The sequence below is a fragment of the Taeniopygia guttata genome, chromosome 9, assembly GCF_048771995.1.
Source record: "Taeniopygia guttata chromosome 9, bTaeGut7.mat, whole genome shotgun sequence".
In the NCBI taxonomy this organism is placed as follows: domain Eukaryota; kingdom Metazoa; phylum Chordata; class Aves; order Passeriformes; family Estrildidae; genus Taeniopygia; species Taeniopygia guttata.
The window spans coordinates 21,383,262-21,411,049 of record NC_133034.1 but is presented as its reverse complement, the minus strand read 5'-3'; the positions used below and the strand labels follow the sequence as shown (position 1 = coordinate 21,411,049).

Genomic DNA, 27,788 nt, shown 5'->3' with positions numbered 1-27,788 from the left:
CAATGGGCTTTTACAGCTGCTGGATCGGTCATGAAAACGCCTGAACTGAAAAAAAATTTGTTGTATAAAAAAAATTTGGACCATCTAAGAATTCATTTTGACAGATAATAGAACAGTATAGAAATAGAAAATGTATCTCTCATTGTTTTACACTGGGAGTTTACATTTGCAGTGAAACATTGTGCTAAATCAGATTCCAGGATACTGAGCTCCTTAAGAATTCCTTTCTGTACCAGTAAGCTTTAGTATTAGGGAAAATTAAAAATAAAAGGACGTCTTAAACATTCGGCATAATTAATTTATTTCGGGGCTGTGCCGTGGAAAATTAAAAATAAAAAGACGCCTTAAGCATTTGGCATAATAAATTTATTTCAGGGCTGCTGCCGTGGAGTCAGCTGGTTGATTTTCACCTTGACCACTCGTATTTTCCCGGCAGCTCCTGTTTGCTACGAACTGATTATTCTGAAACTCAATGCAAGAGAGGCGCACCGATAACCTTTTTTTTTACTTATTTAGCAGCATTAATGTTTTTGCAGTGACCACAGCGGCTTTCTCCTGTTGCCCGGGGTTGGTGTGGAGGCCGGCTGGACACGGGGCCGTGAGGGGACCGTGAGGGGGGAGTGAAGGAGCCATGAGGGGGCAGTGAAGGAGCCGTGAGGGGGTAGTGAAGGAGCCATGAGGGGGCACTGAGGGGCCGTAACGGGGTAGTGAAGGAGCCATGAGGGGGCAGTGAAGGAGCCGTGAGGGGTAGTGAAGGAGCCATGAGGGGGCACTGAGGGGCCGTGAGGGGCTGTGAGGGGGTAGTGAAGGAGCCATGAGGGGGCACTGAGGGGCCGTGAGGGGGCACTGAGGGGCCGTGAGGGCAGCGCCGCTCCCGCCCCGCCCGCTCCATCCGGGTCTCCGAGCGCGGCCGTTACGAGCGTTCGAACCCTGCGTCAGCCAATCAGCGCAGAGCGTGCCCATCCCGGCAGCCAATCAGCGCAGAGTTCGTCCCCACCCCGGCCACTCAGCAACCTGCGCTCGGTACCGTAACAAGCGCTGTGCCCAGGAAACCGCTCACAGCCAATGGGGGCTCGTTCCGCACGAGTGGCAGGCTCGGCGACCAATCGAAGAGGGACGCGGGCGCAGGGCTGGCGAAAAGGAAGGGCAAGGGGGCGGGGCATCTCGCGGCTGTGGCGAATGAGGGGGCGGCTTACAGAGGGGCGGTGGGGCCGGCAGCCAATGGGCGGCGGCGTGGGTGCGGCGGCTCGCGTTTTGAATTGGCGGCGGCCGCTGATGGCGGCGGGCGGCACCGGCGGTGAGGGGGCACCGGGGGTGAGGGGGCACCGGGGCCGGGGGGGCACCGGGGCCGGGGGGGCACCGGGGCCGGGGGTGCGGGCGGTTCGGAACGGGGTCGGTGTGTCGGGCATCTGTGGGGCCTCCGGGCTCCGGCGCTGCCCCGGAGATCCTCAGGCTGCCGCCGTGTCGCTGGGCAGGGCGGAGCCCCGGGCCCGGCGGCACCTGCTGGCTCGTGAGGCGAGAGGCGGCGGTGGTCCCTTGTCCTGCCCTGTCCCGTCCCGTCCCGTCCCCGGCCACCTCCCTGCACAGGGCTCGGGGATCTTCCTGGGTGGTTCCTCGGAGGGACATGGGAAGCGTGGGAGGTGTTTACTGTCCTTGCCTTGCTTTAACAAACATATTGTGGTTTGTGTCCTTCAGGCTTTCTACAAATTATTGCGAGGTCATTTCTGAGTGTGATGTTGTGAGGGTATTAGCTTTGCCTGGAGCGTGTAATGATGATGTTCTGACTTTTGCTGTTCATATGAGGGAATACTGTTGTGTCTGTTGTGTTTGTGTCTGTGTGTGCTGTTTTTATCCTCTGTATCCTGGCACTTTCAGTCTGTAGGTTTAGTGACAAATATTGCTGTTATTAAAACAAGAAATGTTTTTAAACACAGCCAGGATGGAATCTCAGAAATAAATAAATTAGAAAAATCCATAAAGAAAATCAATACCCAGACCAAAATCTGGGCTTCTTCAAAATGAAGTTCTTTGTGAGTACATTTTACTTGGTATAATAATAACTGTACTGATGTCTCAGACTTCTAGGAAATAATTTCTAGGATTTAAGTTTAGTTGTGCCTCTAACTGGAGGGCTTGTTTTCTCCTGAATTTACATTGTAATTGTCCTTGTGGTAATCATTACTAAAAATGTGGTTTGAATCTGCCAAGATTATACTTCTCTCCACTACTGCCAAAAAACTGGTAACTGTAGAACCATTCCTGGTGGTGACATTGTAACATTCTGGCCAGGTGATTCCCCAAAGACTCTGTGATTGAGGTCACTCTCTCCTCTTGCTCTGAGAAAAATGAGGTGGGTGACTGGGACTTAGGTCTAGGAAACTCAGCTCCAGGGATGTGCACAGCTGTGTGTGACCTGGGAATTGAAATTAAGGTGGCAAATCTGGTAGCTGAATACATCTAGAATAATGATAGATTTGTAAGTTGATTATTACTCATCACTGTATTAGGAGCTTGTGTATTATGAAGATTTGAATCCTTTGCACGAGTCACAGATGTGATCTCTGGAAGGTGAAGTCTTTTCTGTATTGTTGGTATGCCAAAGTACCCATTGCTTTTTTGTCTTCTGGCTTTGCTGTGTAATAGGATGGTCATTACACAATTTGAAAAATAATATGTGCTGTTCTCTAGGGGTTTTACTACCTCAAGAGACCTCTTTCAGACAATGCTCTAGTGAGTTATTTGAGTAGCTGCTGTTTTAAAAGGGCACATACAGTCACAAGAATGATTTCAGTTCAAGTGCTACAAAGGGTTATTATCGATAGCAGCTCAGCTGTAGCTGCTGCTCTGATCAGGGTAACTCCTGCTCTCACTGTGCAAACAATGAAATCTGGGTGTGTGCTCAATCACAGGACTGCACCCTGCCTGCCTCCTGTGTGACACACAATGGGCAGGTGTCTGAGAACAATCTTTGTGCTGCAGGATTTGGGAAGGCAGCTCCCAGAAAATGAGAGGGTTAAGGATTCTGTATTTCCATTAGCTGACAAGTCTGATGGGCAGGGAGAGCACAGATCCATTCTGTTTGAGAGGGGAGAGAGGCCTCTTTATCTGATGATGAAAGGCTACTTCTACTCTATCACAGTTAATGCAGGACAGTAAACCAGACCATACAGCTAGACATATATGTACATATCAACTTTGCAAAGAATCTCAAGCTTTTATAATTTTTCTATGAGTAAATCTGGGTGCTCATTTCTAACCACAGTGTTTCTGGTCAGTTCACCTGAAAAATCAGCTTTTAGCAAGATGTTATGCTTTCACAAATTCTTCTGCTAATGTTTCAGATCAGCAATGCTAATTTTAGTCTCAATTGTAGCTTATAATAGTTTGTCACTGAAAGAAACAAGTGCTTTTAGTTTGGTGCTTTGTGGTTAAGGTTTTTTAAATGAGCACTTGAGTTTGTGCTTGCCTGTGCTCAGAGCTGATGATTACAGAACCATTTCTGTAACAGCTTTGTTGTCAGTCCTTTGTATCAGTTGTGTTCCTCTTGATGCTCTATCAGTGTGAGTGGGAGTTCAGTAAGAGCCTAAATATGACAGCCTTGGTCATAGGACTCCTATGAATGAGCTTTTTGCACCTGTAATTGAGCTTGGCCCCTCCACCTTCCAGCTGTTGAAGAAAGAAACGAAGCATAATCATGGCTGACAGCAGTACTCTGGTGTCTGAAACCGGGAGGAGCCTCTTGGCTGATTCTTCTGTTCTTGATTCAAAAATTATAGAAACTTCCAAAGAGAATGTATTCCGTGCAACTGTTCTGGATGTTGAAGGTAAGGGGGGAAGGTTATTTTAAGACTGCTTGCTTTTTGCAATGACTGATTACTTCATTGGTATTTAGTAGTTTTGAAAAACCAAAAGGTCTTTGAACTCCAGAATGTACATAGAGTAGGGAAAAGTGTGTTGATCTGGGATCCTTTCATTAAGAGAGTTTGGTGTTACAGCCCAAATTGAATGAATTTTCTGGCTGTTGTACAGAAAGCTGTCAGTTCCATTTGATGTCTCTTCTGTGGAAAAAATCACTCCAGGTGACATTTTGACACCAGTGTTTGGAAACTGCGGCTGCTCTATTGTGGACAGATTAACAGGTATAAGGTAGAAAGGTGAAAAGATTAATAGTCTTAAGCCCAAAATGAATTCAAGGACAAATCTTGAAATTAAAGAACAATCACCAATGTTTTCCTCCAAGGTAGCCAAAATCTGCTGGTGTAAATGATGTGGAGGCAATGCTTGTTCTTCCTCCTAATATTTTGAATCCTTATTAATACATGTTAAAAAAGACCATCTAATTTCAGTTCTGATATTTCTGGTAACTGCTCAGTTACCAAGAAAGTAATGAACCTTGTCAGCCAGGAACACAGAAACTAGAAAAGATACCAGCTGTCTATTTTCCAGTAGCTCTTGGTATCTAATTCTGCTAGAAGCATTAAGCCTGTAATTTTTTTGAGTTTTCATTTGCTTGTTTTCTTTCCTCCTCCCTACCCCTCAATTTGTGTTCTTGCTTTGACTGGTCATGAATTGCAGATTCTTGTTTCACCCCATGCTTGAAAGTTTGGGCCCTAAGTCAATTAGGTATGCCTTAATTAAAGGACACTCTTCTTGAAGTAATATTTATTTTCAGGATTGCTCCTGATAAGGAATCTTGAAAGGCTACCTGTATTCTTCTATACATTATTGCTTGATTTTGACATGACGTAGATTTTTCTGCTAAAATACAAATATAATCCTTGCTTCTCTCTAAGCAGAAGAAATGCCTCAAATAGAAACAAGAGTGGTTTTGGTTCAGGAAGCAGGGAAACGTGAGGAGCTTCTGAAAGCCTTGGAGGTATGTGGGCCTGAGATAAAACAGTCACTGGAATGACATGTTACGCCTTCAGACTTCTTGTAACCAATTTGCTTCTGTACTAAAGTTCTCCTCTTCCACAGACCATTAAGATAATGGAAGTACCTGTTATAAAGATAAAGGAAAGTAGCCCTGATAAATCAGAAGAAAAACTAATAAAAAGTATTATTCATATGGTATGTCATGCAATTCAGCACATGTAATTGCATGCAGCATGTTACACTTCACTGGGACTGAAATGCTTTAATTTGGATTAATTGGGCATAATGGTCATAATATATGCTAATGATTCTGATGGTGTCACAGCTAATCAAAATTAGCACTTTTTAAAAATATGGAGTAATACTTGTGGCTCTTATCTAATGGTATTTTCTAACAGGGGCATCACAATATCCAGGGGACATCCAGCTGCATGCTTGTGTTCAGTCACACATAAGTTTGTGCTATGAACTGGCTTTGTAATTGTCAATAGATTTCTCTTTCAGCTGAAAGCTGCATTCAAACTGAAGTGCAAGAAATGCTTTTCCATTTCTTGATGCGAAAGACATAAGAGATAAAGTTTGGAACTAGTGTTTGAAAATGAAATGGACACATTTTTTTAACCTCTTAAAAATATCAAGCAATGAACAAAACCTATTTCTGTTCTGTAGGTGTTGTGCAGCATGGAGCTTGCTGTTGCAAACTGGATGCTACTTTTTAGTAGCATCCTACAGTACCCTAAGCTGTTCTGACAGTCTGAAATTTCATTTATCTTTTGAGCTTAGGGTGTTTTTTCTATCTAGCTCCTTCCAGTGCTACATTATCAGTGTGAACTGATACATAAACTGCTTAAGCAACTAGAATTCTGATTCCTCAAAAGCAGAAATTACTTTGACATTCAGTTGTAAAGCATGCAGCAGTTCATAGCTATTCTTATGCTAGAGAAGAGTGCATTGCATTCAGCTTTCACAAATCCTAACTCTGTTTCTGAAATATGAATCACATTTTCCTAATGGTCCAAAATAAACCTCAGTTGAATTTTACACTGGTGCAAGTGTGTTGCCTGAATAATGCTTTCCATTTCACCCCTGTGCCTCAAGGAAATTAAAACACCCTACATAAAGACAGACTCGATAGAAGAGCTTGGAGATTCTGATTCCCCGGAATTTGAGACGATCTTTGTCGTGTCTGACTTCCAAGCTCCCGTCTTCAGCAACCTCTGCAAGGCGGATTGCCGGGTCATCGGGCCGCCAGTCCTGCTGCACTGTGCGCGGAAAGGAGAGGTGTGTGCTTCCTGCTGCAGTCAGCTCCCTGCTGCACTCAGTTCTGCCAGTTCACAGTAAAATCTCTCTTGCTCTTCCAATCAGTTATAAACATTCCTAGCAAGAGAATTTTAAGAAAAGCAAGTTACTAACGCTGTGTTAGAATATTTTACATACTGAGAGGGTGCAGGCAGACAGTGGTAGGGCTACGACTGCTGCTGAAGTTGGGGGAGTTGTTGATCACCAGCTGGGATTGTGCTGTTAAGAAAGGCAGCATACAAATGAATCTCCAGTAATCAGTTTATATTTACAAAAGTTGTAATGTGAAGCAGATGGACTGGGGAGGAAATAAAAGGATGGAGTGCTACCTGTAGATCTTGGGGATGCTCTAGTTACTTTATCAGCAGGCCTGGAGCTAAGGTATAACTGAATACACAGACCTGGACCAGTGTCTGATGAGTTTTTAATACTAGAAATAACAGTAATGTATTAAAGGTAATGTGAAAACTTCAATGAGTGCAGTATGCTGTTGACTCATGAGCTTTCTTCTTGTTTTCAGCCTTTACCTTTCTCCTGCCGTCCACTGTACTGTGCAAGTATGTTGAACTTGGTACTGTGCTTTACAGGATTCAGAAAGAAAGATGAATTAGTAAGTAATTTATTCTTCTTTGGATTGGTAAAACCATGTTAAGTATATTTTCAGGATTCTGTTCCATCACCCATAGGGTTTAACCATGGCTCAAGCTTTTATGGGGAGAATAAATTGTTTATTCTTTTGTTTTTTTTGCAAGACCAGAGGCAGTGATATTTGAGGATGGGAACAAAACTTAGTTCAAGTCATTTTATATGTGTCATTTTTGGTCTTTTTTTTTTTGTTGAGTGACATTAAACTGCTCTAATTCAATAGGGCTTAAAGGCTTGTAAGTTGAAGTTTCAGATAAGATGTTTACCCAGTAGTGTCCTCCCTTTTTGTACAGGTGGTAGAATGGGCAAGTAAATCTTTGTAGCTCTGTTCAGAGCATTTGCAGGCATGTTATCTTGTCATGATATTGTGCTATCAGGATTTTACTCTTTGTTTGATACTCTAGGACTTTGCTTTTCCATTTCAGTAGGCAGTTGCCATCTAATTTCCCTACTGGACACCTGGGAATCAACAATATGGCTCCATATCTTCATCTGAAAAAAAACAAATCCAAACCAAAAGCTTTTGCCTGGTATTTGAGTTAGGTTTGGTCTAGAGCTGTCTAAATCAGCAAGGAAAATATCAAATCTAACGTGCAGGAAAAGGTGAATGTATGTATGATGATCATGAGACTACTGGTGGCTTGGCTAGTCTTTAGGCTACACAGCAAGGCTGTACTAAATGTTGAAATAAAAATAAATCATAATAGTTCTTTTGATGTATAAGCCATATCTTCTGTCGATGTGAACAAGTTGTTTTAAGAACAGATCAGAGTATTTCTATTTCTAGATATTTAATGTAACCTGCTGTAACTTGCTTTGTAAACCACTTTTTGAACTTGCTCTTCAAAAGATACTGAAAACTTTTCATCTTCATTTTTCAGGTTAAACTTGTGACCTTAGTTCATCATATGGGTGGAATTATTCGAAGGGACTTTAGCTCAAAAGTTACTCATCTGGTGGCAAACTCAACACATGGAGACAAATTCAGAGTATGTAAGCTTGAGTTGGTGTTTCATAGAAGCCTTTGGAATTTGGCTTTTGTAGACTCTTTGTTCTTTATACTTCAGCTCAGAAGCTGCTGTTTCTTCCTGTACTAACATAAATAACTTGTAATGATCAGTTAATCTCTGGTGTTGAGCTTTGGCATGTTTCTGTCTCTGAGGGAGAGCTAAATAACATACATTTGAAATAGACAAGTATAGTAAATAACAAGATTCAAAATGGTTAAGTATTGATGCTACCAGTAGTAAGGACAGTGATGAACAAATGCCTGCTTTTGTCTGTCCAAACAATAAACTTTGAGGTAACTTGTAAAAAACTTTAGTCCTTAATTGGTGCATATAATTAAAAAAATTATTTTTAACTTGTGGGTGAGGATTCAAATATTCCTTTATACATAAATAGACCTGACTGTGCTTTTTTTTTTACTGATTCTAAAAGGGAATAATTTGGGACATTTATGTTCAGTATAGAAGTAAATAACAGATTATAGGTTTTTGTACTGTTTAATATGACATAGCAATGTCTAAGTCCCTTCACTCTCCCTTGTTTGAACTGTTGGTAGGGTGTTGCTTTTTTTTCCCCTTTTTTGTCTTTATAATCTTGCAGTTGGAAGAGAAGTCCTACTTTCTGTTCAAACACTCCTTTCTGCCAACTCAAAGGAGAAAATGTAGGAAAACTGTACAGTCTCTCAAACAGTTATGGCAGTTACCTTTCAAATAGTTGGTTTCTCTTTGATAAAAGCAGGATGGGGTGTTTTTCTTCATTCAAAGTATCAAAAGCAGAAAAAAGATCCCATATTCCCCTGGAACAGAGATGTGATTTTGTGTTTTTGTGACTGATGAAGGATATCAGACTAACAAAATGGTGCACTTTTGAGGAAATGTCAAAATAGCTATTGATCTGATCTCCTAGTCACTGAATTCATACATTCTAACTCTGGGAAGCTGCAGTTGGATATGAATTTTGAAGGAATATATTCACTTTTTGCAGTATCTGTCTTGAAAAGTAAAAGGAAGGTTACGAATTTTTTTTTTGATGTGGGAAAGATTTAAATGGAAATATTTGGTACAACTTATACTTTTCCTTTTTCGTAGATTGCTGTAAGTCTTGGTATTCCTATCGTGAAAGCTGAGTGGATTTATAAGGCATGGGAGAAAAGGAATGAAATGTAGGTGTTTTTCCTTCAGCCTTCACCTTGCATGCTGTTCACCTGAAATGTTGTGAGCTTCTGCTTAAATACTGACATAAGTCACTTAAGTGACTCTTTTGTGCATCTTCTTTCTTTCAGTGATTTCTGTCCAGCTGATGATGATTTCAGAAACCAGTTCAAGGTTCCTCCCTTTCAGGATTGCATGTTAAGTTTCCTGGGATTCTCTGATGATGAGAAAGCTAACATGGAAGAAATGACAGAAATGCAAGGTGATTGTTTATGAAAACCTGTGGGAAGAGTGGGGTGGAGTTTATAGTGACAGGTGCTACAGAACTGTTAAGTGAGATACTGATTTCTAACAAGGATATTCTTTCCTGCTTATTTGCCTTTTATTTTTTTATCTAGGAGGACACTATTTACCAGTTGGTGATGAAAGGTGTACACACTTGGTGGTTGAAGAAAGTACAGTAAAAGATCTTCCATTTGAACCTTTGAAAAAACTTTATGTTGTAAAGCAAGAGGTTAGTGCTGAAAATTCTTTAGAGAACGCTGCTATGTAGAGCTGTATGCTTTCTGAATCTTCCATGCTAACTGTGTAACTATAGATTAAATATATAGATTATTTTGAATATTTTTAACTTCGGGTGAATTTCTTTAATGTGTTTATAAAGTGTGTTTTCTTTTTTCCTTTAGTGGTTTTGGGGAAGCATTCAAATGGATGCCAGAGCTGGAGAGTCCATGTATTTATTTGAGAAGGTATGTTGAATGCTCACACAATGCACAGCATATTTTGGTGGTAAAATTAGTATGCAACATAGTGTGTGTGTGTGGCCAGAGATCAGATGTTTTAAAGCAACATTTAAGTTCCAGATAGTCCATTATAAATTTTATGCTTAGAATACTAATTTGGAATAGAAACTATTTTTCTGCTTTCCAAAGGTTTTGCTTTTAATCAAACACAACACCACCGTAGTTTTTTATTTTAAAAAGAAGGGGTAAAAAGCTTCACCCATTTTGCCTTGGCTTCCCTAAGAAGTTTCCTTCTGTGTTGTGTGTTGATCTCTGCGATTAACTAATAAACTAACTCTGTGATTAACTAATCTCTGCACTGAGTTGAACTGGACACTGAGGATAAACCCTGAATGAAGTTTTCTTTCCCTGCAGTCAGAGAGTCCTGACTTCAAGAAGTCGGTGTCGCTGCTTTCCCTGAGCACTCCCAACAGCAACCGCAAACGGCGCCGCTTGAAAGAGACTCTGGCCCAGCTGACCAGGGAAACAGACATGTCCCCGTTCCCTCCTCGGAAACGCCCCTCAGCTGAACATTCCCTCTCTATTGGCTCCTTGCTGGATATCTCCAACACTCCAGAGTCAAGCACTGCCAATGGAGGTAGAGCTAAAACCTTCCATTCTTCCATACTTGGTGTTTAGCAGCTCTTGCATGCAAGTGGAAATGGTTGTGGTAGGGAAATCTTGCAGGTTCTGCTACAGATTTGCAATGTAATTCCAGGCTTTTCCCTTTTCAAAGCGGGGAGGAAAAAGTTGGAGTGAATAGTTCAGACACAAGCCAAGCTGCCTCTTGTGATCACAGGAAGTGTGTTCATATCTGAAGGAATAGATACAGAGATGAGAAATAGGGAGTACAGTTGAGTGTTACTCCAAAATGCTTCAAATACTCTGCTGGAAGTCTGTAGCAAATTAGCAGCATAGTCAACAGTAAATCATATAAAATACTCTCCATAGGATACTTGGAAGAAAGAGGACAAAGATTCTTTTCTAGAGGAGTTAAAAGGAAAATTTCTGCAGGGCCCACTCCTGGCTCTTTGAAATGCTTTGTTGAGGCAACACTGTTTGTGCTAGCAAACTGTTATGTCTAAAACTTCACAAGAATATAAATCATCAATTGGTTTTGAGTGAATGGACAGAGTTTTAATATCTCTGCATATGGCTCTTGTGAAGAGAAGAACTACAAAATTTTGGGTTAGTTAAAAGCTGATACCCCAAGTGTTTCTTAAAAGGTCTGGTTCCATCATAAAGAGCAGCTGCTACTGCCTTGAAAAGGCAAACTCAAATCACATAAGAGCTCCTAATGAGGCACAACCTGTAAGTGATAATACAGAAGGAATTCAGGAAAGATCAGCCTTCTTAGGTGGTGCTAGTGCTCTTATTACTCCTGGTAGCAAGATTTCTTCTAATCCAACAGCAGCAGTCTCAAAACTTGCTAGTTTTGAAACAACAGGTAAGGTACTTATTTAAGTGTTAACTATGGCAGTTATGAGCTTTCATATTAAAAAATACAGTATAGGTCTCTGAGATCCAATACATGAGCAAATATTTAAAACTCTTGAACTGTTCTGGATCCACCTTGGCTTTAGCTTTAAGAAAAATTACTTTCTTGAGCCTTTCTCCTTCCCCCTATGGGATGAAATATAAGTGTTGTGTGCAAGGGCTGATTTTAGTAAATGGTTTTGGGCTAATGCAAGGATGCTAAGGCAGCTGAGAGCTAATTGTTTACATGGCAAAGTGGAAGTAGAAAAGCCCTTTTGTACTAGTGTATAAATAAGTAATGTTCAGCACCTAATCCTTGCTTCCTGCTAAATAAGGAACTAATAATAGGGTCAAGTCATTGACCTGCCCATAAATGGCTTATTTTCAGTCTAATTTTGAGGAATGGTATATTACTATTGTTCTATAAGTAGCCTATAATAGAGAGCCATTTTCTTGAAAGAGCCTTGATAGAATAGAATATAGCCTTTAAAAAAACCTCAAACTTGCCTTCACTTAAAAATTCTGAAGTTTTTTCTCTTGTCTTTGAGGGTGAGCTTTTTTTAGAGACTCCATTGTAATAAAGGTCTTATTTTCTTTTGGTAATATCTCTCCATCAGAAACACCAAAATCCTGTGCAAGACCTTCCAAAAACTCGACTCCTCTTCCCCTCAAGCAATCTGCAAGATGGCAGGTTGCAAAGGAATTGTATCAGACAGAAAGTAACTATGTTGATATTCTGACAACAATTATTCAGGTAAGGTTGTTTTAAAGCCAGTCCAGGTCAATTGTAATGAGATATCCAATGTTTACCTTAATTAATATTTTCAGTCTGTGATTTGCAGGCTTTTGAGGGCTTGGGTGCATCAAAGCTTCATAGGAAGATGACAATATAAGCAGTCTCGTGTAATTTTACTGACATATAAAAATACTCAGTTTCAGGTTGGAAAATACAATTTCTAATCTGGGGTCTGCAGTGGTGTTGCAATATATATGGAAATTGGAAGTGTCAGGAAAATAGGATCTTCTTGACTAATATTTTAGATATTAGTGACTAGAAAGATGGCAGGGGAAAAAAATCTTTTTTTTTGAAATTATTCCAAGAAGAGCAGAATAGCAAACAATTTACAGGAAGAGCTTAATTTCTTGAAAGTTTATTTCTATTGCAGTTGATTATCTACTTAAAGAATGAACCAAGATGTGTGCTAATAGAAAGAGATGAGAGGGGGTTATGCTGTAGAGATGTATCAAACCAAGTGTTTGTATCTTCAAACCACTCTCCAAAACCCACCCTTGCAGAATGGAGACATCTCAAGATTGTGACTGCTGGAAGTTATGATCTAGAAGGAAAACACTGTTGCTTTTATAACTATTTCTGATACAATGTTGGCATTTGGGAAGGCATATATTATCTTTTTTTCCTCTTAATTTGTCAGCTGTTTCAAGTTCCATTGGAGAAGGAAGGACAGCTCGGGGGACCAATCCTTGCACCAGAAGAGATCAAGACCATATTTGGCAGCATTCCAGATATTCTTGATGTGCACACTAGAATCAAGGCAAGCTGCACTTTCTCCCCTGCAGGGGAAGCTTTCATAGAGACTTGGAATCTTTTCTGCATGTTCTCAATTGCATCTGCTGGATAGGTATATACTCTTTCAAATAGTGGCATCTGCCTATTCCTGGCAGCATTTCATGACAGGCTTTCAAAATAGAGAGACTTGCAGAGTACCTGCAACTTGGTGATTTATTTGTACAGGTCTTGTTGTTTTTTTCCAACCTGTGGGGTGCAGTCTAGTTAATCACACCAGCTATTGATGTGTGCCCACTGAGACAGAGATGAAAATAGAGCTGTGTCAATTGGAGTCACCTGCAGCAGAGAGTTGCTTTGATGTAGTTGTTGTGTTTTCCTTCATCTTTGGTGTTATGAAGATATGAGCAATGGCAGCAACAAACCATTATTAGTGATAAATCTTTTCACTTAAGGTCAATCCTGAACCTTCAGCTGTGCCCTCCTGTCCCTCTTATTGTCTGATGGTGATTGAGCTTGATCCTTATCAAGCTCATATAGGCTTAACAGGCTTGGTCTCACTTTCCTTGACACCCTGGTGTAGCAAGCAAATGGAATCTATCCTAGTTCTATTTCAATCCTGTCTTATAGACTTAAGTCCTAGGTAACTTGTGCATTCTTAATTAGAATTGGTTCAACTGTCTTCTGGGTATCCTTTCTCAGTATTCCTTTGGGATGTGTTGTGTATTGTGTTGGATGCAGCAGTGTCACCTTGCTGCAGAGTTGGCTAGTCCTGACATGCTGCCAGGCTGTACTTGCATTGATTTCCAGCTATATATACATATTCAGTAAGCCAAAGAGCTCTTGTTTTCAGCCCTCAGTAGACTGGAGGGGCTGAATGTGAAATTGTACAGATTTAGGAGTACCTGTTTTGTCAGCATGAAAACACACCTAATGATGTGTGTTTGGCAAAATAGTGATCCCATTTAATGGCTTTATGCACTTTATGCTCAGCTTGTTTTCTCCCCCATCCCTGCATGTATTCTAGGAAGACCTGGAAGATCTTATGATAAATTGGACTGAAAGCAAAAGTATTGGTGATATCATTCTCAAATATGTAAGTTCCTGTTTCTTTCTTTATGCTTACAACTATTATCTTGCCTTACAAACAATCCACTTCTAGGAGCTAGCAAACACAAGCAAAGCACTGCTGAGAAAGAGCTCCAGCTTGTATCTTTTTTTTAAATTTAGACTTTTTAGTTGAGTTAGGTGATACAATCCATGTCAAGTTTTAGTGTGTATGTCTGTTCACAGGTATGAAGGATTAAAACTACAAATAGCTACAGTTTGAGAACTGCAATTTGCAATGCTACAGACACGCTTTTTACTCAGACATTAAAAGCCACTTCCCAGGCCCTTAGCCATCTGCTGCCTCTGATCAATAGTAAAGAACTAAGAAAACAACTTTTCACAAACTTATGTTCTTCTTTCAAGACATGAAACATATAAGTGAATAAGGAGTCCTGTGTAGAACAGGAAGGCTAAGTCTGGGACTAGAGTATTCTAACATAAATAGGCTGTTAGGTGTCTTTTGATTTTGTTGATCTGATAATTTTGAGACAAATAGTGGTTGCCATTCAAAAAGTTTTTGGTCTAACGTATTGTTTCCGGTGGTTTAAAAGGTGACTACAGTAACTGGTTCAAATACCTGTCTGAAATTTCCAAAATTCTCACCAAAAGCCTCTTGCTAGGTGAGAACCTGCCTCCCACTCGAACTGCTCAGCAGCTTCTAAGATTGTCACGTTTGCTTGATGCTGGTGGGAACAGCCTGCGTTTAATCAGCAGCATCAAGCTGGGGCATCTGGCATGCAAAAATGTCTTAACTTGTTCTGAGAACACGTATGGGTTTACAACACATTTTTTATTATTCTTTATTGCAATGTGCCTTTGAGCAGCTTTGTATGGCTCAGGGCATATGAACATATGTACAAGGATACATAATATGTAAAGCAGACCCCTAACAGTTGTTTCTTTCAGTCAAAAGACTTGTTGAAAACATACCCTCCGTTTGTGAATTTCTTTGAAATGAGCAAGGAGACGATTACAAGATGTGAAAAGCAGAAACCAAGGTTTCATGCCTTCCTAAAGGTAAATATCTGCAGAAATAAGTCTATGAATAGAACATGGGAACTGTTACCATGTTCTCCTGAATGCACTAGATGGAAGAATGTGAAATTTTGAAAGCTTGAAGGAATGTGAACATCTTTTGGTGAGAGAAAAATAGGAAGGATTTGAACTTCAATCCTTCAAGCTCCTTTTTCAGAAAAAGTATGAGTTTCTCCTCTGTTAAATAGCTTTCAAGGTAGTTTGATTATATGCATTTGTTGCTGGAAAAAAGTTCCACCCAAATACATTTCTTCTCTTTTCTGTAAAGATAACTAGAGCTGCTGCTTTGACTAGTCCCCTTCCTGTGAGACTTGTATTTCTGAAACAGCTTTTAACTTTCCTTGGGCAGCTGTGAAGCTCCAGGGAAGCAGAATTTCTCAGCATTCTCGTGACTAATGAATAGGAGCCTAACAGTGAAGATCTAACAGGAAGATGATCTTCAAAGAAAGTTATCTGAAGATGAGGCTTAAGACTCTTGATCTCTTCAGATGTGTGTGTACTGTTAATAGTGCAGTGTAGCTTTAGCTCCTATATCTAAATAGTCAACTGTCAAACACTGGCAGTTTCAGCTCGTGTTTTCTGAGGGATTAGGAATTACATCCAAGTGTTGGTATCTAAAAGATGGGGAACAAATAAGAGAACAGGCTGTCCCCAGTCCCACTCCACATTAGTAGCTGGAACAAGAGCCGAAGGGTTGATATGGATCCTTTAAAACTAGATTCTGAGAATATAAATCACTGTTTACTTTTGAATATAATGAGGTTTTTAGCATGCTCTGTTAATGACTGTGGTAAACAATTCTTACACTTGTATAGCAATACTAATTTCAAGGAAGAAAATTTTTCTCTGATCTTGTGCTTTTTTTGTGTATGTGTGTAAAAAAAAAAAAGTAAGCATTATTTCCTTTTCCCCAGATAAATCAAGCTAAACCTGAATGTGGTCGCCAAAGCCTTGCTGAGCTCCTTATCCGTCCTGTTCAAAGGCTGCCCAGTGTTGCCCTACTACTAAATGGTAACCTAGTGATGTAATTTTATTAGTTGGTCTATGAAGGTGTTAAAACCACAAGATGATGTCTACCTTTTGTCATCATTAGAAACAGTTTTTCCTCATCTAAAACAAGCCTGATTATGTGAGTTAACCATGATTCCTGGCAGTCAGTGAGAGCCAATACTGAAGAAAGCATAAATTTTGTTTAAATTCCACTTGTTCATACATTTGTATGCAGGATACAGATAGAGGAACAGTTTGCACTGACAATTCTGTCTCTTCAAACAAGAATATAATTGAGATTCAAATGAAACTAACATAAACTAGAGAGCAATTCATATTGACAAGGCTCACAGTTTCATGTGTTCCACCTGGTATCAACCTCTTGCTATAATAATGCTTTTGTTAATAAAGATAATAAAAAATCCACATCACCCTTTGCTTCAGGTGGAAAAATACTTCTGTGCTTGTCTCTGCATTTCAATTTAATTTTTTTTAATACTTTAAAGGTTTGGTTTCTGTATTGTATGTGGGTTTTTTTCTTAATGAGATGTCTGGACAGCTTCTGTTCAGCCTAGTTCCCCACTTAATCAGTGCTACTTGGGCTCCAATCTGATGTTTTCAGTCAGCTTATCTTAACTCAGTTTAAATTTGAGATTTTCAGGTTTCTTTTCAGGCACTTGTAATATATATGGAGTTTTTATTTCTTTATTTTTTTTTTAATTGTAGATATTAAGAAACATACAGCAGAAGAGAACCCAGATAAAATAACTCTAGAGAGAGCCATTGAATCATTAAAGGAGGTGATGACGTAAGTCATGTTGATTCTATGGAACATACTGTTAAACATACTGCACTTAGATCCCTCTGTTCCTCCTAAATTGTCAGTGTTATGCTGCCACAAGGAACAGCAAGTAAACATAACTGTAGGTGTTCCTCAGCCTCCTTTTGACTGCTGTTGTCACTTTGGAGTTCTGTGTCAGAGCTCTGAAGGAGTCTGTGACATTCCCCACTTGTACCTGAACCTCTGCTGACTCCCTGCTTCAGCAGGGCTGTCCCCAGTCTTCTGTTCTGTTTCAACTCTTATTTCTATCTTTTCCCCCGGAATGGAAGAACTGGGGTTTTGTCATTAAATCTTACTTCTGTGCATTGTATCTACTGAAAGGACAGACTTTTTGTGGGAGATTAGTTTTTCTTCTGGTCCTGTATTAGCTCTTCTTGGCACTGTGCCATGAGTTAATTAGCTGAAAGCTGAAGTTGTTTAGATTGTAAGGCTCACCTCTTTTGAAGTGTAGCGTATGTCTTCAGCAACAAGAACTCCTGCATTAATTGGACAAATGTTTGTCCAGTTTTAACAACAACTTTTAAATTGTAATTATTCTTGGATCTTCTGCTTGTTGAGCTGCAGTTCTGATCTGGGGGAGACAAAATGAAGGCTGTAAAAAGAACTGAGATGTCTGGTTGAAAATCTTGTAGGGCAGGGGAGGAGGGGAATTCTGTTTTAACTGATTGGCGTGTCAAGTGCTGGTAACGTGACAAGAATAGTGTTCTAGAGCTGAAGTTTCCTATGTGATTTCATGTGGTATTTGGTTATTTCTTCAGGCAAATGTGGCAAATGCTGCTGTTGAATGTTTAACTTTATTATTTTGTATGTCTTAAATACAGTGCATCCCTTTACTGTTGCTTGGTATTGAAGATTAATATAATATGCTTTTCTTAGACACATTAATGAAGACAAAAGAAAAACAGAGGCACAAAGGCAGTTCTTTGACGTTGTCTATGAAGTGGATGGATGTCCAGTAAGTAATTTCTCCAAAGCTGCAGATCTATTAAATGACTGCAGTACTTTGTTCCCTTTGCAAAAATGTGTGAGGTTATAATGCAAGGGTGCTGGTTTAAACAGATTGCCAGTGTTAAGCTGTAAGCAAGCAGTAATCTAGCCCCTTGAACTAAATGCTTAATGAGCTTTTTGCTCTTGTCATTTAGGCCAATCTCCTGTCCTCCCACCGCAGCCTGGTGCAGCGTCTGGAAACTGTAGCACTTGGGGATGACCTCTGTGACAGGGGAGAGCAGGTCACGCTCTTTCTGTTCAATGATTGCCTGGAGGTAAGGTGACTGTACCAGTGCATCTCGAACTGAATTGTAAAAGGCTTGACACTACACATGAATATAAATAAGTAAAATTTAAGACCTTTTGAGGCTGAATTCTAAGTCACAGATTGCTGGTAGGTCAACACATGCTGATGTTTCTTTTCCATTAACTATTGTATAATCCTCTCATGGCTGAGAGGTGTTAATGTAGCCTTTAATGTCTTGCAGCCAGAGTAAAAACATAAAAGCAGCTTAATATGTTAGAAAAATGTTTATCTGAATAGCACTTTGAGTAGCACCAATAGATGAAAAAGTGCTGGAGTCTTTGGCCCATCAGGTTGTTTGTCCTTTTAAAGTTTAGTTGTATATAATGGGAGTGAATAGTGGGCCTTGGCAGACCTGTCTGTTCTTAGAAAAAAAACCCAAAGTTGTAAGAAATGCCTTAAACTAAAAATTTGTTAGGAAGAACTAGAGGGGAAAAATAATCTAACTGGGTTTTGGAGACTAATGTGGAAAAACTGAATTCATAAAGGACACTTTCTTAAAGTACTTGTTGCTGTCTGCAGCAGTGAAGAACACTGTCTTCATAGAAGACTAACTCTAAAACAATTCCAAATTAGTGCTGTCCTAAGCAGCACTTAGAGACAAAAGCCTGTTCTTGTGACTAGTGATGAACTCCCCCTGTTGACTCAGTTTCATCACTTCTTGTAAAGGAAGAAAAGGAAAATAAAACCACTTTTAATAAAGCTTCTTGGCTTGTCTCTTGGACAAGAGACAAACAACAAGATGCATTACTTTAGCACACAAATACCTTACATGTTTTTATGCAAAACCTGCTCAATCACTGTATGCATAAGCAAGAGCAAGTGATATGTCTAGGACATAACACAGCACACCTTAAGTTGCATTATGCATATAGATGTTGTCTTTTCTGTTTAAATATAGACTACCTTGTGGTGGATTTCAAAGGACACTTGTTTGTTATGCAGGGTAGAATTGAGGTCTGTAATGCAAAATTACTTTCTCTCTAGGTATTTTAAAAAAATCTATTGTATTTTTCAGCTGCGTGTTTTGATGCCAAGTAACAAATATTACTGGCCCACTTGGGCTGTAGGCAGTGAATAGTAAGATAAGTGAATTCCTTTATGTGGTAGAGTAGCAAGATTTTCTGTGCCTTCTTGCATAGTAAAAGGTAAAAAATATAGAAAGGAAAGAAAACAATGGCAAGAGATCTTCCAGCTGACCCCTTCTGTTCAATTTAACTGCAGATTGCGAGGAAACGGCATAAAGTTATTGGAGCTTTCAAGAGTCCCCATGGCCACACAAGGCCTCCTGCATCTCTCAAGCATGTTGTTCTCATGCCTCTCTCCCAGATCAAGAAAGTCTTGGACATCAGGGAGACAGAAGGTCTGTGTGTTTTGAAGTGCTGTGGTAGCTAATTAAACTGTTTCAGAGTGTGAAAGAGGAAGTTCTGCTGTTGTGGGATGGAACGCTAAGGTGTATTTATTGTATGGTATGTTAGGTATGTGATTTTAGTAAAAGCTTCTGTTTGAATCTCTGTATGAGCTTGAAAATTCCTTGTACTGATGCCCTTTTGGCTTTTTGAGAATTGCTGCAGGATGCTGAATTTGGCAGAACTACTAGATGGCATTAGCATAAGCCAACCAATTGGCAATGTGAAATAAACAGAGTTAAACACTTGACAGCTCTGGATTTACAAAATAAAAACCAAACATCAAACTTCAGCCCAGAGCATTAGACTGGCCAGAGACACCTGCTGTTGGTGTGAAACCAAATTTTCTTCTTACTGGTGATAATGCTCAGGAAGAGCTGTGCATATTAAAAGACGACTTAATTTCTATCTGCTTTGCCATACTGCTCCAGCCTTGATAGTGACTTATAAAGAATCTAGTCACACCAGTTTCCAGATTTCTATCCTGGCAAGATTTGGTGTTTCACTGTAAGTGATGATATGCACATCATGTGTTCTGCTTTATGTACTCTGAAGCACCTGAACACAGAAACCCAATTAAAAAGAGAAAAGGCCAAGAGGGTAGGTGAGGCTGAATGCTCTGCAGAATTATTTGGTGGTTCAGCTATTGCCTGAACAGCTGATTGCAGCCTCTTGATGATGGCTATGGACAGAACTCTGCTCTTGCAAGTGATACAAGAGCTAGTGTGTAAATAAAGATAAAATCATTTAACCAAATCATGTTGTCTGTAGCTCCAGCTCCTGGCAGACAGAGCTGGAGCTCAAAACTTCAGACCTTTCTGAAGTTTTCCCCCTGAACTTAATGAAAACATAATTATTCTTGTTATTAACTTTTTGCCTTTTTTTTTTTTTTTACAATATGTAGATTGCCAGAAAGCTTTTGCCTTAGTTGTGAGGCCACCTACAGAACTCAACAACAAGCTGCTCAGTTTCCAGATGACAACTGAAGACCCTTGCAAGGAGGACTGGCTGAAGATGCTGTGTCGGCACGTGGCCAACACCATCTGTAAAGCCGATGCAGTAAGTACTCTGGAACCATGCTGCTGATTGAAACATTTCCCTCTTTTTTGCTTTAAGCACCTGAAGCTAAAGAAGTTAGTAGAGGACATGCCTGAGGTAAAGTAGAGCAGAAAACATTTGTGCTAACATGCCTGCAAGTGAGTGTTAAAAGGTAGAAAAGGAAACAGCCTGGAAGTTAGTTTGCGCAGAAGCTAAGTAGTGCTTGAAAATAAAAAAATATTTATAATTAATTTATGATGGTGAAAGGGTATGATTCAACTCTGTACTGTAATTCTAACAAGAACTTTATTCAGCTTGCTTCTTTCACAGCTATCTTTGAATTTACAATCCCAGGGTTGTTGATAATTTGTGTAGGATTAACTCTGTGTTTGTTTGAGTTCTTTGCTCTACACTTTATCTGCACCATAATGCAAGAGACATGAAGCATCTTCCTCCCACAGACAGAAATCTACAACCTTAAAACAAGGAAGTAAGAAAACCGGTGAAAGAAAGGAGGCACTGGCCTTGTCACTTTTCTAGAAATTCAGTGTGTGGGCTTTCAGTAGTCAGAAAACCACTAATTTGAGGAGTAGATCCTCTCCAATTACAGCAAGAGGCTTTCAGCTGATGTTTTAATTATGTAAAAGTCTATGCATATCACTCATCTCAATTTGCTGAAAATACTTGCAGTACATATAGCTGAAGCCACTTGGTGTAAACTAGAAATGCTTTATGTTCTGCAGTGTATTCTGACAGAACAATATTTAGTTGTGATTTTTTAAAGGCATGCTTGTTACAGGAGAGGCCATTAAGTAATGAAAACAGCATCTTAGTTTTGTGTGTCTTGTGGTCTAGAGACTTAGGAATAAGAGACTTGGGCTTGACCTTCCCTTTTAGGTACTGAGTATGAAAAGTGCTGATGTGGAAGTGTTAATTTTCTTTAGTCGGTGTGTTGCCTCTCTTCAGTATTTCGTGTAATGTAAGGCTTGGATTTTTAATAGGAATTAAACCTTTGTGTAATAAATGTATCATTCTCTTTTGCCCCAAGACACTCAGTTATATGCTGACAAATTGTAACCTACTTTGCTGAATCCCATTAGTTATAATTTCTGTACCAACTATATAATACTTCTTTCTTGCTTATTTAAATGTCAAATTGAGCTTCAATTTAAGCACTTTTCCCTGATTTTAGACTTTCTAGAGCATCATGTGAGTGGAGATAGCATTGACTTTGCCACCTGGTGGCAGCAAAGGCTTTGGCTACTCTTCCTTAGGCCCTAGGAATGGCCATAAAGCTGCTGACTGCGATATTTTTTTTAATGTAAAATGTGTTTTCTCAAAATGCAGACAACAAACAGCAGAAAAAACCATCCCAGCAACTTCCCACTCCCATGTATGCTCCCTCTGTCCCCCAGGTTTTGTAAGTAGGTAGCCAGAGATTGCTTTGTACATGCTGGAGTTTAAGAATGAGGCATGAAAAAAACCTCAAAACTCGTGGCCATTCTGCAACATGTATTGCACTTAAGCTGAAAGTCTTTAGCCTTAATCTTGAGAGCTCCAGCTGTCAAACATTTTACTTCAGAAATGTGCTAGATGTGTCAGTGGAATAAAGGAATATTTATCTTGGAAACTCCCTGGGGATGCCTCAGAACTACTGCCTTTCATTTGGTCAGCCCTGGACTTGAAACTGAATCAGACAAACTGTGAAACTACTGATGAAGTGGTTTCAAACTGATTGCCCCAGCTGTTCATCTAAAAAAATGGCTTGAAAACAAATAGCTGCTGGACTGTATAAAGAGTTAAATATGGAGTATGGCAATTAAACCCTCTAAATCTGACCTAATGGACTACTAAACAATATTTTGACAAGTGCTGATATTTGACCATTATTAAGACTATTCTTGTCTGCAGGAAAATCTCATTTATATTGCTGATCCTGATTCAGTTGAAGTAAATACTAAAGATATGGACAGTACTTTAAGCAGAGCATCCAGGGCAATAAAGAAAACATCAAAAAAGGTAAGATAGTGTTTTTTATTCATAGAATTGTGCTGGGATTCCTCTTTCAGGTGGTTTGTAGTATTTACAGTAGTGACAGGAAAAACGTAATCAGAACTAAAACTCTTAAATTTAATCTCCTTAAAGAAGGTAAGGGGTGTTCAAAGTTTTGGAATATTTGTATATATAGTCTTAAGTATTAAAGTCATAAGTATTATGTAGTCATTTTTGAGTCTGTTATGGAACTTACGCTGTTTAATACTTTGAGTCTTTTAAATACAATGGAAATTTGAGAAGCAGGTTAAAGAAGGGGGAGCTGACTCTGCAGGACTGAGAGATGTGGGGAAGCCTTGGTGACCAGATCTTGCTTTGACTTCTCCCTGAATCTCTGCCCTCCTCTCTCCCTCCTGTGTTGTCCTCATGTTTGGACAGAATGAAAAGAGCAAAGATGATGGGAAGCCTTCAAAAGTCAGATCACCTTAGGTGTGGGTGTTTGGCTGGTTGTGACCCAACCACCAACACTTGATACGCATCCTAGAGATTTTCAGAATGCTAGCCTGTATAATAGTAGTTATTCCAGCCTGGTTTTAGTTAGTGTTTAACCACTTGTCAAACTCCACAGGTCACAAGAGCCTTTTCTTTCTCCAAAACCCCCAAGCGAGCGCTCCGCAGGGCTCTGATGTCTCACAGCGCCACGGAAGGGCGGAGCCCCAGCTCTAACGAGAGTTTCATCGGCAGCCGCCTGACCAGCACCTCCTCCCTCGCGGTGAGTGAGCTGTGCCGCCAGGGAAGGCACCTTCTGAGCATCACACTCCTTTAATGTCTGCTGCTGCTCTCACTTTAGCAATTCCAGCATCCACAGTGGGGGAAAAATACTTTTAATTGCATTCATAGGGATATTATTTTCAAGACCTGTTTAATGAGAAGCCTTCCTTGTTGAAAATACAGAAAAATCTTGATGCTCTACAAAGTGGGAGTTGCCTTACATATTTAAGTTGAAAAACCCCACCAATCTCTTTTGCTTGGGATGGAATATGTTTCATCTTCTGAGAGAGTGAGAAAGATTCAGCACAAGTCTTATATTGGTTCATGATTTTGAACACTAAATAGAAATGTGGTGTGCAACCCTGAATAGCATGGTGAATGTTTCAGTCAAATTAGTGAGATGTCAGACATCCTGTGAAACAAACTGGGAAGGAAGGGTAGAGAAACATAGATGCTGCAGCCTGCAAGTTTCTAAACACCAAGGGAGCTATCTCCTCGTAAATGTTTAAAAAACTGGATAAAATAAAATATTGTTCTATATATTTCAACTCTTCTGCTATGCCTGGCTTTCTCCTGCTCCACTAGGCTAAACTCAATTTCCTAATACAGTCTAGTAAAGAAGACTAGATTTGGAGGAACCTTTTCATCATCTTTGCTTTTTATTATCGTGTTTGAGTAAATTTGATGAGTAAACCTACTTTCTAGTCTGTAGTATGTGGGACAGAAGGCCAAGAAAAGAGAATCCTTTCTGTTACTGACTGATATGTCAGTACTTCAATATTGAGGTAATTCAGTATGTTTCAATGGCCATTAAATTGTACAACATAAAGATATAGCCCTGTTCTCCCACGTGAGAAAATATGAAGCAGTAAGGGAGGAAGTATCATAGCAGACTCCCTTGCTTTAGAGGAAATTTTAAAAAATCTACCAATGGGCCTATAGCCTAGTTTTCTGTAGAGAGATTTTTTTTTCCTTCTGTTATGATTATGGCAACAATTGTTTTTGCATTCTAATTGTCTTCATTTTGGTACAACACTGTATCTCATTTCTCATTAACTTGCAAGTCATGTTTTTTTTTTTTTTTTGTGCATATCTACCTCAGACAAAAATACTTGTTTTCCACAAAATCTTAAACTTGCAAAACCATGTTTCACATTCTTCCCAGACCTCTTGCACTTGTGGTCATAAGCTGCAGTTTGGCAGCAGATCATGTGTTGTGGTTTTTTTTTAACCAATGCCACACACCACTGAACTTGCATAAAGCCTTTTTGGTTCAATTATAAGGCTGAGGGGAAAAGAGGTTTGGATTCCAGCCCCTCAAGTTGGAATACTAGTGCAGTTGTTGATAGGAAACAAAAACTGCAGGAAACCTGAGTCCATTAAGAGTCAAAGTGGTTATTCAGACATATTGTTTTCTATAAATTAAATCTTGGCCTATGCTTATGTAGGATTTTTCTTGCTGCAGAAAAAAAAATAGCATAAAAATATCAATAAAGTTTGGATGCTTGGGGTCTTTTTTCTTATTTGAACTAACTCTTAAACCCTTCCTAATTGTAGATTGCTCGTTCCTCTTCCACGTGCAGCCTAAGTGGATCTGCCAAATGTGCTGTTAATGTCCATCGCTCCAGTTCTGTTGATCGGAGCTCTCAAAGTTCCAAGCCTCGACCTGTGCTGTGTCCTGGCTCTCCAAATACTCATCTTTCAAATGCTGTAGAAGCCAAAGCCTCTTCCAGCTTGGAGAGCTTAAATGGTCATGCCTTGGACAGACCATGTGCTTTCGCTGTTATTACTGCCACTTGTGCTGATGCTGGAGATGATAACCAGCATGGTGCTGGGAAATTCTGTGCATCAGATCCTGACTGAAGTGAGCAAGAAATCCTGAGTTCTGTAAGCTAAGAAAGCATGGTACAGCTCTAATGCACAAAGGGCTTCAAATGGTGCTGGGCTCTTCTTTAACGTCCTTAATACACAGGGTTGGAGTCAGCAATCACGTGTGGTTCTGGGTGCAAACTTCTTTTCACAAACTTTTTAATGTAATTTTTTTTTTTTTTTTTTTTTTAAGTTGATGTGCAGTTGAATTCCTCACTGTTTCATATCCAAATGACCATGTAACTCACTGGCCAGAGTTCTGAGAACTTTAATAACTTCATTGCAAGGAAGTCTTGAGCAGCTCATTTTACCTGTGGTTTTAGTTTTTTATTCTCTATCTGGTATAAAATACTCTAGTCTAATAAGAGCTGATCTATAAAGAGGAGTTTAGGGTTAAATTTTCAGATGTTGCCAATGACTGCAAGTGGAGGACATGCCATAAACAGGCATAGGGCTTGTTCATAGTGAGGTGTGTATTCCCTTAGTTGCCCAAAATATCCCTATTTAAAAGATTCTTGAAGCATGCAGGTGCACAAGCTGCCCAACTACCGTGACCTGTTGATGTGCTGAGAAGCTTGGCTGGCTGTTTAAGAGCAACAGAGGATTGCTTGTGCAAGTATCTTGAGGTCTAATGTGAAAAGAATATAAAATCTCAGCTAATCCAAAGAGGTTTACTTTTAGTGCTACATATTGATGTGTTGGTTTCACAGTAATTAAGTCTCAGAAGCAGCTTATTCTCCAAGCATCAGAAAAATCAGCTTCTTGCCTAGTGTGTGCCCATCCAGGCACAGCTAAAGCAAGCTCTGACAAATCATTGGGATGTCTGTTGCCTCCTGCAGCCAAGGAGACATGTGTTCAGCATCTCATTTGGGGCTCAGAGATGATGATAATACAGAAAGTTGTAGGATTGGAGGGGGAGCTCTGTTTATCTAAGAGATTATCATAGTGTATCTTGCCTTCATTTTGGAGGGAGATTGTTACGGCAAAAAGTGATGCAAGATGTATACTAATACTTGTTAACAGCTACTCTTCAAAAACATGTTCTTGCATTCCAAATCTCTCAAGGCTGGTAACGTGGAAAAAAAATCTATCTTCTGCAGTTTTTAAAATGTGTTAAATTTCCTGTTCAAACTCTTGAAATGCTGAATCATTACTTTCCAAAGCTGTCAATCTTTGAGGTCTTCTTCACTCACACATTCCTTGTATGATATGTGAAGGTTGAGAAATGACTGCTACCCTATTGAGATTGCCTCATAAATGATCAATAACTTTTTTTTTGTCCAACAGGGTGTTCCTTCTCCTTCCTTGGTCAGCCTTCCCTCGATCTTCGAAAGGAGGAGTCACACATTAAGCCGATCAACCACCCACTTGATATGAGGCAGGTCAGAAGACTCTGCTCTGTGGCAGTGACTGACAGGCAGGTGGCTGGGCAGTGACCTGTGACTGACATTAGTGGTACCTTAGTCATTAGCACTTAGCAATGATTAGCAAAATGTTAGATGACACTAAGTTAATCACAAGGGGGGTTTAGTTGTGTTGAAGCAGACCAGCCAATCAGTGGAATAAGTAACTTGGCCTTCATTGAAACACAGGATTCCTTGTACAGATTTATTTCCTTACCAGCATAACTGAAAGATTTTCTTCTATGGAAATTGTCCCCTCCAGGCAATAAACTGATTTGTCAGATCTTGAAATGAAGATGATGATCACATAATTTACTGCTAGTTTGGATGACTCTTATGCTTGCCGAACTTCATCTACTGGTAGAGCACTGTAATGTTTGAATTGTGGATTTCTTAAATAGAGATACATTATGAAATACCTGACCTTTCAAGTATGACAGTTAACCTGTTGTACAGCTGCTTATTCCAGATATTTTATAAATGTAGTTGTTTATAATTAAATAGAATTGAGTTTTGTGATTATGATCTCCTGCGCCTCACTGTAAACACAGTGGTATGAGGAGCTTTGACCACCAAAAATGATCAATTGAATTCTTCATCTTGCTTTGAAATGGAAGTCTGAGGTAAAGAATTACACTCCTTTTAAGTAGGAGTTGTTCAAAGTAGGTTTTTTTAAGTAGGGTTGTTAAAAAAACCAAACCCCCACACTCTCCCCATACTTGGTTAACAAATAATTATTTAATGCATGGGATTATTATCAATGGGTGTGACATTAGAACTTCAGGGTCCAATTTTGATGTGTCAAATTTCAGTGTACAACTCCTAAGGCTTTTAGGCTTTCTCATGTATTTATGTCTTCCTTTAAAACTATGTTCACTCCTGTCATCTCTGAACAGTTTGTACCCTGCAATGCACAAACTATCTGAATATGTAAATTTCTGCATTTCATTAACAGTTCGACTGTTGGTATTAGCAGGAGTTCACAACTTCTGGTTTCTATTTAACCACCTGTGTTTTGTCTTGTATCTATATGTAACTAGTGATGCTTTTGAATGTGTCAGACTGCACTGTTTTTTATATATCTTTTTGCCAATCTGAGCAATGTAAATAAACTGTTTAAAATAACACTGCTTCTGGCTTTGCTAAACAAGCTTTTATGGAAGTTTACTTTTTTATGTGGGAAAAAAAAAAAAAGCATTGTTGAGCTCCAGCCTACAACTGTACTCTGATTATCTATATAGTTATTCCTAATAAAGTATACCACTTGATAGGCCTGAA

The 27,788-nt window shown here is 39.6% G+C and overlaps 1 protein-coding gene across 6 annotated transcripts; it reads left to right on the top strand.

Annotated features, from left to right (window-relative positions):
- Positions 1 to 1,163: 1,163 nt before the first annotated feature.
- ECT2 (epithelial cell transforming 2) lies at positions 1,164 to 27,788 on the top strand. Of its 6 annotated transcripts, XM_072933348.1 has the most exons (26): positions 1,164 to 1,297; positions 3,667 to 3,824; positions 4,797 to 4,876; positions 4,978 to 5,070; positions 5,974 to 6,156; positions 6,695 to 6,784; positions 7,701 to 7,808; positions 8,916 to 8,989; positions 9,110 to 9,240; positions 9,377 to 9,492; positions 9,665 to 9,727; positions 10,136 to 10,358; positions 11,854 to 11,990; positions 12,670 to 12,789; positions 13,789 to 13,857; positions 14,778 to 14,888; positions 15,821 to 15,917; positions 16,623 to 16,704; positions 17,614 to 17,692; positions 17,880 to 17,999; positions 19,253 to 19,391; positions 20,342 to 20,496; positions 22,387 to 22,494; positions 23,096 to 23,239; positions 24,796 to 25,102; positions 26,395 to 27,507. In XM_072933348.1, the coding sequence occupies exons 2-25, from the start codon at positions 3,695 to 3,697 to the stop codon at positions 25,099 to 25,101; spliced, it is 2,958 nt and encodes a 985-aa protein (XP_072789449.1). In that variant the 5' UTR covers positions 1,164 to 1,297; positions 3,667 to 3,694; the 3' UTR covers position 25,102; positions 26,395 to 27,507. The 6 variants fall into 6 exon arrangements, with proteins under 6 accessions (XP_072789449.1, XP_030136186.1, XP_002197792.3 ...); XM_030280326.4 differs by lacking the exon at positions 24,796 to 25,102 and having other exon boundaries at positions 4,794 to 4,876; positions 26,395 to 27,788; XM_002197756.7 differs by lacking the exon at positions 24,796 to 25,102 and having other exon boundaries at positions 26,395 to 27,635.

Excerpts from the sequence above, each read along its gene's own strand:
- ECT2 (XM_072933348.1), top strand. The coding sequence starts at position 3,695 with ATGGCTGACAGCAGTACTCTGGTGTCTGAAACCGGGAGGAGCCTCTTG. Across the intron at positions 4,877-4,977 it reads AGCTTCTGAAAGCCTTGGAG|ACCATTAAGATAATGGAAGT; the intron begins GTATGTGGGCCT and ends CCTCTTCCACAG. Across the intron at positions 13,858-14,777 it reads GTGATATCATTCTCAAATAT|TCAAAAGACTTGTTGAAAAC; the intron begins GTAAGTTCCTGT and ends TGTTTCTTTCAG.